Below are 11,687 nucleotides of genomic sequence, written 5' to 3'. Positions count from 1 at the left end.
TTCGATCACTTAACAACACTTTATTTGGAAAAGCCCTTATACGAATACCTGAGTGAACTGAGTGAAGTGTAGGGTTGGGTATTTAATGAAGTGTCATGACCCACTATAATGTTTTTACTTGTTTTTCGATTCCTTTTTTCTCCTATATCTATAGCTCCCGTCTTTATTCTCTCTTTAACTTGAACCTTCTTAATGTGGTTTACTTCAGCGTCCAATCTTTATTTGGCTGCATTCTTTTTACATGGACTAACAATTAAATTCTCTTTTAACGATATGGGAAAATCAAATTTATGAAATCTATATCTAAAATATTAATTCATAGAGGACATCTAAGTTTCAACTTAAACTTAAAGCTTACATTTATTTATAAGAATTATATTAAAAATGTGCACTTAAACGCAAGCTGTTCAAAAAAAAAAAAAAGAAAAGAAAAAAATCAGTAGTTGAGCACGTAAGAGAGTAAGCTGACTCGCTTGAAAAATTGACTTCTTGAAGTTATTTTAAAATGTCAAATACTGATTATTATACGGCTTCAACGTACATTGTCTGCATTTTATTTGTTATCGTTTTCGGATTATTTATCACAGTTTGGTGTCATATTTGTATTAAGAAGCGTAAACGCAATATACACACTTTGTTCCCCGAATGTAAGAAAAGAATATTATAAAAAAAAAAAAACAAGAAAAACTGCTTATATACATATATAACGAACAATAAAAAGAGATTGTGCTCGGCTTAGATGGAAACTTCTACCTTATTCTCAATTTTTAATTTATTTTTTTCCAATGTGAAAGAAAGTACGCGTGTGTGTGCTGAAGCTTTAATCGAAATCACGCAAAAAAAATGCAGTTCGATTACAAATTCTAGATATTTCTGAGACGAAGTTATTCATTTTTTTTATTTTTTTTTATGAACACTTTAAAGCTAAGCCGAATCACATAAATTACGTGATTCAGTATTCGAAGATTAGCTTTGAAAGGGTCTAACCCTACGGACATCTTTTGCCGGGAGAATATAATATCAACAATATATATATATATATTAAAGGCTACCTTCCAAAAAAAGAAGAATCAATAATGTCGATTGCTAGTGTTCGTTCTACTTATTTTAGTCCTTATAATTATCATAATAATGAAAACATGATCATCAAGTTACAACTTAAAGCGCACTCAACCTACGCGAATCAAGGACATGTAACAGAATCTTGCACCTTCAGAGGACACTTTACTTTGTCTAATCAAAACGTTTCCATAATAATGAAAACATGATCATCAAGTTACAACTTAAAGCGCACTCAACCTACGCGAATCAAGGACATGTAACAGAATCTTGCACTTTCAGAGGACACTTTACTTTGTCTAATCAAAACGTTTCGATATGTTTTAGGGGAAAGTTTTTCACCTGGATTTCTACTATGTGTGTTAATTTTATACACATCAACGATGGAAGAGGGGGATCGGGGGCGGGGGTTGGATATACTCATCTTGTTAAAGCGCTTGCAATACATAGAAGGAAGGCTCAGGGATCTTATTAAGCGTACGTACTCTTAATTGATTTAAGCATGTCCGTCTGTCCTATACGCAAACATATTGGAAGTTGTTGCACGAAGATTGTTACCCAAAATGCGCCAAATCAAGTAAGGAATACACCTACAGCATCACGTATCTAAAAAGACCCCTATTTTCAAAAGCGAAAATGCCAAGTAAGAATATTATATTCGGTCGTGAACGAATCTTTTATAGGTTTCGCTGTGATTGCAAAAAAAAAAACAAACAACCAAATTTTCATACTCATATTGGGTAGGCATAGTTGATTTTTTCCTAGTTTTAAAGTAAAAGTGGAAACACATTTGTTGCATGTGTTGTATTTTATAAGTAAGAAACAAAACAAACACGGAAAGGAAAAGTGCTCACAGTTATTGTTGCCTAGGCATGTGGGCGTTGCAGGAATGTCCTTTGAAAAGTTTGCGTCATTTTTAAAATCCTTTGCAAATTTGTAGGCGATATCTTCACAGATACTACACAGTTGCGCAAACGGACAGACGGACAAATAAATGGACGGACATGCTTACGTGCATCCCGAGTTTGAAGCCCTTCAAGGGGTTATGGGGTTTTTGCAAATTGCTTTTGTGCGTTATAAGAGTTTTCAAAAGAAATTAAATTGTGACGCACTATACAATTGCGTAGGTGTGCCCATTTACTCCAGCCTGTAGTAGCCCGTAGAATAGACAATATTTTTGTAATTGTGTCTGCTCTAGTTTATGATTAATGAGCAAAAAAGTAATTTTTTATCCTTTTTGAAGAACAAATTTGTGCTCCGTTCACGATGTATTATAGACTTGTTCTCCGATAGATTTGGCCCACATTCAATACTAACCTGCGTGCAAGAATTTCCACAGTTTATGCCAAATTTGAAGCTGACAGCTACGTTCTAGCGGCCAAAGAGAACAGACATTACGTAGATAGACAGACAGACGGCCAGCCAGCCAGACATTGTTAAATGGATCCGGAATTTGATCGAGAATATATGTATATTTTGTGGGGTGTTTGAAGCTTACTTCTGGGCGTTTTAATAGAATGAATATGTCCCTCAGCGAATTAAATTCGGTCGAGCCCGAATTTTTTTATACCCATCACCGTTTTCCCTAAAAAAACACAAGAAAGAAGAAAGATTTTCATGCTCCATAGTATGGAGCAGGCGCTGTTGGTATCTTCTATTTTCAAAATAAAAGTTTTTCTCGCATAGGTCTATGGCCCATGTAGACGTGTCCTTTGAAAAGTTTAAGTCTCTTCCAAATTCCTTTGCATATTTGCAAGCGATATCTTCATTTTTCCAAACGGGGGAACGTTGACCACAATTACTATGCATACAGTTGCGCAGACGGACAGACGAACAGGAAGACATGATTAAACCGATTCGTAATCTGATGCTGCTCAAGAATATATATACTTTGTGGGTACTCCGAAGCTTATTTCTGGGCGTTGCAAGTCTTTTGATAAAATGAATATAGCCCTCATTCTACGGCGATGACAATAAAAAAGCACACGTGGCACAGGTATGTCACGCAAAAATCAGTAAGACATTAACTTGAATGAAATATGAAGAAATATTAAGAGAGTTATATACCGGCTGGGGCCGCAATTCGCACACGCCTCACCATTGAAATCCTTAGCATCTAATGCTTTTATATATGATTATATCACTGTTTCGATCAAATTTGGAGTGGTTAATTTCGGGAGCCACGCACTACATAGACACACAGACGGACAGACATGGCTTAATCAATTCAGAATTTCACGCTGATCAAGAATATATATTTTTTTACAAGGTTTTCTGAAGCTTCCTTTTGGTTGTTGCATACGTTATGAGAAAAAACAAAATGAGTACATGCCCATCTTTCAGTGGCGGGACATTTATGCTCTCTACACTAATTAAAACATATGCAATTTTCAGTGCCTTCAGAAAGGATTTCCTTCGTTTTGGAAACACTTTAAATACATTTTAAATTGCAGTAGTTTGCAGTGTATACAAGCACATTAAGATTTTCAAAAACAACATTACGCTTATTATAACGAGCATCACATTGCGTGCTTTTATCATCTGCTTCAAAATAAGTCGATTAGAATACGTTGCAGTTATGTTAGCTCTTAGCTCGATTGTCGAGCAGCTCTCTGTACACATTTTCAGGCATTGCTGTGATTTATTTCTACGAATATCCTTCTATTGCATTTGTCCGCTTAAATCCTCTTGCAGTGAAAAGAAAAGGGAGCACATCACAAGCACGTATGCCTTTCCATGCAAAGTTCTACACAGTTTTCACAACACACCATCGTAAGAAAAACTCATCATTCTCTTCGAACGAGCTCTGAAATGCATGTTCAAAAGTGTCAAACTTATATATATATATATATATATTAAATCCACCGATAATGACGTAAAATTTTCGAAAAACAATTATAATTAATTAAATTATAATCATTATCTTTAAATGGCTATTAATTTACTTAATGAGTTTTTCCTATCAACCGACATAATGTACAGTGTGAGTCATATCCAATGGATACGATATGGATTTTAGCGATGGAATTAATCCAGTTTTTGCCTTAAAAGAAGCAAAAAAGGAGAAAATGAATTTGTTTTGAACAAGACGTTCTAGAAGCTGCTTGACGCACGCAATCAATTCATTGAAGACATTTTGGACGTACTGAACGTTTCTTATTCTTCTTCTTAGCACTAATCTATATTCGTCCTCAATCTTTGGCTCCTTGCTTAAGATCAAAGTGCAATTCTATCAAGTATCGAGTTAAAATTGTAAAGAATTGAAAGAATTGACTTAGAATGAATCTAACCTTCAGTCCGGCGAACGTAAACATTAATTAATTTTATCGATATCTACAAAGGAGAACTTCCGAGTAGACAATTCTGATAATTTTGTTTGAATATGTTTACATATGTATATCTAGTTACGTAGTGCGTATGTGCCGTACTGTGATCAAAAAGTAATAAGACTACACTTTTTTACATTTGCTTATTAACAAGTTTTGCTGAACGAGCTGCGTCTGTCTTGGTAGACTTTTCCTTTTCTTTTATACGCTACAACAAGGTGCTACAAGGATATATGAAATCTGTGCGGATTTAACCCACCACGGTGAAGGACTCGAGATGGACGTACTTTTTTATTGTAACGATCTTTTTAAAAAATTGATTTTAAATTTGATATGAGTCTTCCTGTCCGTCTGTCGGTCTTGTCTGCTTATGATCAATCAACAGGTCCAAATTTTTAAGTTATTTTGATGAACTCTGTTACATGGATTTGGTTTGGCTTAGGGGCGAACTTCATTATGGTCGACCTTACCCGACCATTAAATGCTCTACACCACATCTTTTAACACAATTCTTATTCTTATTAAAGAATAGAAAAATTATATCTTTTTTCCTATATAGAGGCATATTTTGTGTGTATTTCTGGAGAAGCGGGCCCAAAACGCAAACTAATATAGTACTAGTTTAATCCTTACATAGGGCACGATCTGAATGTAGGCGCTGATGGTCCAACTTTTGTAGAGTTAATGGAATTATGGCAATATTGTGGGTCAATTTTCATTACCACATATCAAGACTTAGACTTTTCTGCTGCACAAAGGCTCAATTTTCGTAAAAATTCTTATTAGAGTAGAATCCAAAGAATAGGCCGAGAAGGTCCAAATTTGGTAACTTTAACTTTCCTACGCTAGATTACTATTACGTTATAATTTTCTTCACGAAGCACTAAAAATTATACCTTTTTTTGTCGCATGAACTTCAGTTTTCGTTATACGAAAGGGGGTTCAAAAATTGCCACAGCCGGCCCAAAGTTTTTACACCAATTTAGAATGCCCAAATACTACTACTTAGCCACTTTTGTTGGGAAATTTTGAAAATTACAATTTTTTTCCATATAACGACTTTTCAGAATAGGGCGTTATATGTGCAGTGGCCGAAAAAGTGGATCGGTCGCATTTATCCTCGGACCAAAGTACGTCTTCGTACCAAATTTCATCAAAGTATTTGAAAAATTGCGACCTTTAGTTTGAACACAAATTACATGGGCAGACATTGGACGGACAGACGGACAGGCAGGCTTAGACAGGGTATAATAAAAGATGCGTCTATCTTAAGCTCTTCTGCGAGCTACACACGCCCGCACTAACGCCACTTGTGGTACAGGGTACAATAAATAAATAAAACAACAACATATTGCATTCTTCGTATTGATAACGTAATTCACATCTTCTGTTGCTTTTACTGCAAACCTTCATGTTTTTACTAAGAAAAATGATTTATTTCTCTAACGATGAAATCAGTTCCGTATATAGGTAGCGTCAGCTATTGTAAACCAATAAGTGATTGACGATAATTGGTAAATGTAGACGGCATCGGAAAGGGCCAAGATAGAGAATACTACACGTCTTTCGCGCAAAGTTGTTTGTCAGAATTGTGAACTAGATCAAGCTTAACGCTGGGTTGACTTTTCGAAGCTTCTTCACTAGAATTCAACTCATATCGTTATGCCCCATCCTAAGTGTCTTCTTTCCGTGTACTCTGAAAACATTAGTAAGAAATTTCGCGCAGATCACATAGGCTGCTCCCAATGTAAAAAAAAAACCAAAAAGCATTCTTCCGAATGAATGCGCGCATGAAAATCTCTTCGACCATACTGTTTTATGTATACAGCTGTAGAGGTGTCGCCCACGGTGCTCAACACGGTGCTAGAAAAGCATGGTTTCGATACAACACTGTACAAAAATTCCGAATACTATAACACGGTTTCCATACAGCACGATTTCAAACAATCGACTACGAGTTTTCCAACCAGCTTTGAAAAGGAAAAATAGATTTGGTGATAAAAATAAATTTTGTGATCGTTATTATTATTTTTTGAACACATTTTTAATTTTGTTTTATCATCATTCAGTTGAATTACATATATTTCTGTTATGAAAACTCGAAGCTAACTTACTTTTTCATTTATAAGGGCATCTGAAACAAAATTTCATAAGAAAATTTTCATATACATACATATATATGTATTTATGTGTGTGTGTGTGTGGTTTATATGCCCCTTTACTCAGTAAATAGGTGCATCGTAAAATCAAATAAATCGAGGGTAAGAATTTTTATATGGAAAAACCATATAAATGAAAAACAAAATGGTAAATATGGTCTATTTTTAGCTATTTGTTGAACATAAAATAAGTTTAACATAATTTATAAAATGTATGTAAGAATTGGGTTAGGTTACTATTACTACAACTTTCCATTCTTGAACCGAATCATTTTCAATAGTTTTTGTCCTTGGGTCAAGATACGCTGGCGTTCCAAATTTCACAACACGGACAAACGGACAGACAAGCTTCATAAGCTGATTCTGTGTCCAATGGTGTAATGAGCAATGGGTCTCTCCCAAGTGCTGTCCTTGTCTCATAGGTTGCGCAGGGTATAACAAGTGCGTGTGTAATCAAACTTCGTCTTCTCAAAGATTTTAATTTTTTAATTTTCAGTTTTCCAAACCTTGTTAGACCGAAAGTATGTAAAACGATTAGTTTGTAGGTAGCATATGAGATATAGTTGCCTACAAAATACATGACTGTATATAGTTTTTTCTTTATCTTTATTAGCCTTGCTTTGTTTGTTTATCATGTCGTGTTTGTTTTCTATTTGTTATCATTTTTCTAAGTACTACCGAAGAGCGGAGTTATTCTCAACTTATGCTTTCTTTCGCAACGCCCAACTCAATAAGTCACGAAGACTGCTGGCGGTACATTCACTGTTGATTAGCTTAAGACTGTTGTTAGCGGAATTACTTTTGTTCATGATTTCATTTGTTTGCCATCGATTGACATAAATCATTCTAAAGATTTGAATATTCAATATAGAGATAGCTGATGCCTGAAATGCTGAAATCTGAAAATGGCAAGAACTCGCTCGCCCTTGACTATTGCATAGTTTGTCAAAAATATTAATCAACATTGTTCAAATATCCAATGCAAGAATGACTATAAGTGGCCAACTTTTGACGCACACTTACGATCGTTCATAAAAAATTTTTGCAAGTTTTATATATAAACTATATTGAGAAGAATGGGTATCGGAAAGTCGTCCCAAAGACAAACATATGTTTTTGCTTTGTTGCCTTCGGAAGGTGCTCTACTTCAATGTAGTTTTTTTCATTGTTCTATGAATTTTTTGGTTTTTTATTATTAGTTTCACAATCAGTATTTAATTTGCTGCGGCTATGTCTTTAACTGTGTTATACACCTTAGGTGTTAGTCTCTTGGTTTTTTTGTTAAGTTGTATTGCTTTGTATTTAAGCAGAGGCAGGAGAAATAGAAAAAAAGGTGTTACAATTCATCGTTAAATACTTGAAATCTTACCTAAAAATTTCAAAAATAATATTTATATATATAAGAAAATAAGTGTCACTTGCACGAGTTTGCAAAAAAAAAAAAAAGAGTTATGCAGATGCATTCTCTTTGTTGTAGTATAACTAACTAAAGGAGACGTAAAAAAGTTTTTAATTTTTTTTTTTATATTAATTGTTTCCTTTTCCCTTTCCCTCTTTTACAGCGCCCGTAGTCGTGACCGCAGCAACACATCAAACAAATACCGCTCCACGTAGCTACCCAGTCAGTCAGGTTCCCGTAACTGGCACCGTCAATGCAGGCTATCAAGCTCAGATTTATGCAGCGCCATATCCCACCCAAAAGTAAGATCATTTTTAAAATAAAACGGTTAAAAAACATTATAGCCCAGCGCGGCCCACCATTAAATGACCTACGTCACTTTGTTTCATAAAGTTACCCATATAACGAATTTCCAAAATAAGGTTTCATATGGAGAGTGGTAGAAAAAAGGTCTCCAATCCGAACCATTTCCAATAGCGTTCGGTCTTCGGGCAAAAACACGACAAATTTCATTAAAATATCCCCACACTTGTGACACAAGAAAACAAGATAAACCGATTGATATAAGAAAACACGATGGGTGGATGGACGGACAAATTTACAGACAATAGGCCAGGGTAGCAAATTTCAACAAAATACATGAAAACAAGATGGTTAGATGGACAGATAATCTTATATTGATGTGAGAAGAGATTCTATCTCAAGTCCTTCTGGATAGCGCATACATGTACACGAAGTTAGCTTTGTACCACAAGCACTGTAGGGTGTAAATATTTAATAAACAAAAAACTGAAAAGCTTATTTTATTCCAGTTTTCCCACACAAATGCCAATGCCAATGCCAATGCCCACAAATCAAACGGCACCACCGCCAGGGTAAGTCATTTGCTTAAATATTTTATATCCAATGAAGGTTTATAATTATCTTTTTTCACGAACCGTTAGCGTACATCCTCATATCGCGCCTGTTCTGGCCATGCCAGCAGCAGCTAGTATGCATCCTCCGCCCTATGATGTCGCCGTAGCTGGCGGTCCTCCAATGCCTGGTGTTACTGCTTATGAAAAGCAATCAGCCTACAATCCAAATTTCGCCAATTAAAAGAAGACTTTCGCAAAGTCAACAACAATAAATGTCAAGTGTGTGCAGGCAGGTAAATGCTACTTGTTCGCAAAGGAGCGGGACAACAAGAAAACTTTTACAACCAAAGTGTTAAAGAAGTATTTTTCTGGCTACGATTTCCGTGAACATCTAATTGCTTCCTTCAATAATCGTTAGCTTTGGGGTTTATATGCTAAACTGTATTTTTATATATATAAATATATATATATAGATATCGATACATATATATATATATTTGTACATCTTATTCTCTTTTTGCACGAACGAACGGTCCCAGCAAATTCGTGTAAAAAAAACTCGATAAGAAAAATTAATTAAAACTATTCATAAAAAAATTATAGAAAATTGAAAATCGTGTTAAAACAGAGCAATTCGCTTAAAATGAGAATAAGGTATGTATATATATATATCTATATATATATATGCATATATACTTTAATAATACTTAAATATTAAATAATTTTTTTTATACGTATTAATTTTAAGATTTCCTTAAAAAAACATTACAACAATATCCAAAGTTTTGAATTTGTTATTCAAATTTATATAAATAATGAGTTAACGAAAAAAAAAACAATTATTTACACTATAGATAGATATACAATATATATATATAATTTAAAAATTTTTTGAAATAACTGTGAAGCGCAACTTACATAATTTTTTTTTTTTTTTTTAGTATTATTATTATTTTGATAATTTGCAATTTGAAAAGTCAAGTGATCAAGTTAATCCTTTAATCATTTAAGTTGAAACAGTTTTATTATTTTAAGGTAAAAAAAAAGAAAAAAAAAAAATTATATACACATTTTTGTATAACGGCCATATATAAAAGTTGAAACTAAAAAAAAAAAAAAAATTTATTTCAAATATTAAACTTCCCTGAATTTGTTTAAATTAAAGCCATACTGCGTGTGTGTGTGTGTGTGTGGAAAATGGAAAGAGGTCTTCTTCTGTTAGCAAATTAATGTTTAATGTCTTTAGGCTTTTAAACATAAGTAGATGCAAAATTTATGTGGTCTCAAATATTACATTGGAAGCTGGTTTATAGCTGTCAATATTGTGTTAGTGAGTTTACCATTGTCGATTATCGGACTTGGGGTAGCAAGTAGAGAGTTTACAATTTTGGATAAAATATAAATTTTCCTTACTATGTAATGAAAACGGATAGTGAGTTTTCTCGACTAATGACTCGCCGTTACGCTTGTCGACTGCCGACTCGGAGCAATGAGTTTACTACCGTCGACTCTCGACTTGTAGTAGAGAGTTAACAGCTAGCGAGTATCGACACGGAGTAGTGAGTTAACTCTTGTCGACTATAGACTCGAAGGAGTGAGTTAACATCTGTCGATAAAATATGTATTTTTCTTACTATCGAATAAAGACTTTTTCGAGCGCAAAATTGCTATCAAGTAACATATTCAAATTACGATCGACTTTACTCGATGTCGACATTTTTAAACCGGCTGCAGAATAGTCAGATAATCCTCGGGACAGTTCAATGTTGACTGAAAAGAAAATTGATTTTTCAAAATTTTGCTGCGGCCTTTGCTAACACCTTCACAGATATTAAAAATTTCAGTGGCTTCCAAATATTAACAGTGGATTTTTTTTTGAAGACTTTTTGTGATATCTGGAAGGTTATTGAATATATTTTAGAAGAGCAGCTACATTATGTACAATAGAACATTCACGATTATACAGATACTCAAGCGTTCATTATTCAAATGTATTTGACTAAACAAATAACTTGTCCTGATATAAAAACTTTCAAAAGAGAAAAAGAAAAAAAAAAGATTTAAAGTGGAAAAGGCGAATACTAAATGAACTTTTAAAGCCATGCCTGGTTATGATGATGTTTGTGTGAAAATCGATTTTTATTTTAATTAAATTAATCGAGTAAGGCATTGATCTTAGCTTCGCGCTGTCAAAGGATTTTTCCGCTTAAAATTGCTGAATATGCACGAACTGGACAACAGTAGCCCTCCTTTTTTTTCAATAATATCGGGCTATAATGATGTCTTGTCTTATAATGGCGTTTTTTCTTAACTTTCAGATTCGTCTTCATTGCTCATAAATTTCGTTAAAGGTTTTACAAGAAAAATTATGTACTCGTGTTAATAATATTGTAGGAACTACGAAATCAGTGCTCGCGTTTTCAAACCTCAAGTGCGATCCAATTTACAATTTACGTTGGCCGCAGCTACGCCGAACGTTCAGTCGGTAAAAGCGTTACAATTACTTACCAGTAGTAGCTTAACTACTTACTTACCGATTGGACGCATACCTAGGAAAGGTTGCAGATACCACCTCCTTATCTTTTTCTCTTTGCTTACTTCTTTGCGCTCGTCGCTGTGTTACACGAATAAAGGACATACCCTGAGTCCGTATTAAGAAAAGAGAAAGGAAGAAGTTCTGATCTTTCGTCGTTTCGAGTTTTGAGTATGCTATATGGGGAGTGTCTAGAGATCGCATAAACTTCTTATTGTCTATGGTTTTAAAATTATTTGTTTAACATGATCTGTCGAAAGAAAACGTAACGTGCCGCGATTATGGTACAATTACGGCGTATTTGCCATTTCGATACTGGGATATAGTGCACAAAATACTATTGATAACGGCCAA

At 34.3% G+C, this 11,687-nt stretch overlaps 1 protein-coding gene across 3 annotated transcripts; it reads left to right on the top strand.

Annotated features, from left to right (window-relative positions):
* The first annotated feature begins 415 nt into the window (after positions 1-415).
* LOC119643803 (splicing factor 3B subunit 4-like) lies at positions 416-9,397 on the top strand. Of its 3 annotated transcripts, XM_038043307.1 has the most exons (5): positions 687-1,318; positions 1,387-1,536; positions 8,107-8,245; positions 8,756-8,818; positions 8,888-9,397. In XM_038043307.1, the coding sequence occupies exons 2-5, from the start codon at positions 1,443-1,445 to the stop codon at positions 9,039-9,041; spliced, it is 450 nt and encodes a 149-aa protein (XP_037899235.1). In that variant the 5' UTR covers positions 687-1,318; positions 1,387-1,442; the 3' UTR covers positions 9,042-9,397. The 3 variants fall into 3 exon arrangements, with proteins under 3 accessions (XP_037899233.1, XP_037899235.1, XP_037899234.1); XM_038043305.1 differs by lacking the exons at positions 687-1,318; positions 1,387-1,536 and adding an exon at positions 416-647; XM_038043306.1 differs by lacking the exons at positions 687-1,318; positions 1,387-1,536 and adding an exon at positions 6,685-7,877.
* The last annotated feature ends 2,290 nt before the right edge of the window (positions 9,398-11,687 follow it).

This window comes from Glossina fuscipes, unplaced genomic scaffold (genome assembly GCF_014805625.2).
Source record: "Glossina fuscipes isolate IAEA_lab_2018 unplaced genomic scaffold, Yale_Gfus_2 61909, whole genome shotgun sequence".
In the NCBI taxonomy this organism is placed as follows: Eukaryota; Metazoa; Arthropoda; class Insecta; order Diptera; family Glossinidae; genus Glossina; species Glossina fuscipes.
This window is presented reverse-complemented; position numbering and strand designations above follow the sequence as displayed.

Coding starts and splice junctions, on each gene's coding strand:
- LOC119643803 (XM_038043305.1), top strand. CDS start 506: ATGTCAAATACTGATTATTATACGGCTTCAACGTACATTGTCTGCATT. Junction 648..8,106: donor ACACACTTTGTTCCCCGAAT/GTAAGAAAAGAA, acceptor CCTCTTTTACAG/CGCCCGTAGTCGTGACCGCA. Junction 8,819..8,887: donor CAAACGGCACCACCGCCAGG/GTAAGTCATTTG, acceptor ACGAACCGTTAG/CGTACATCCTCATATCGCGC.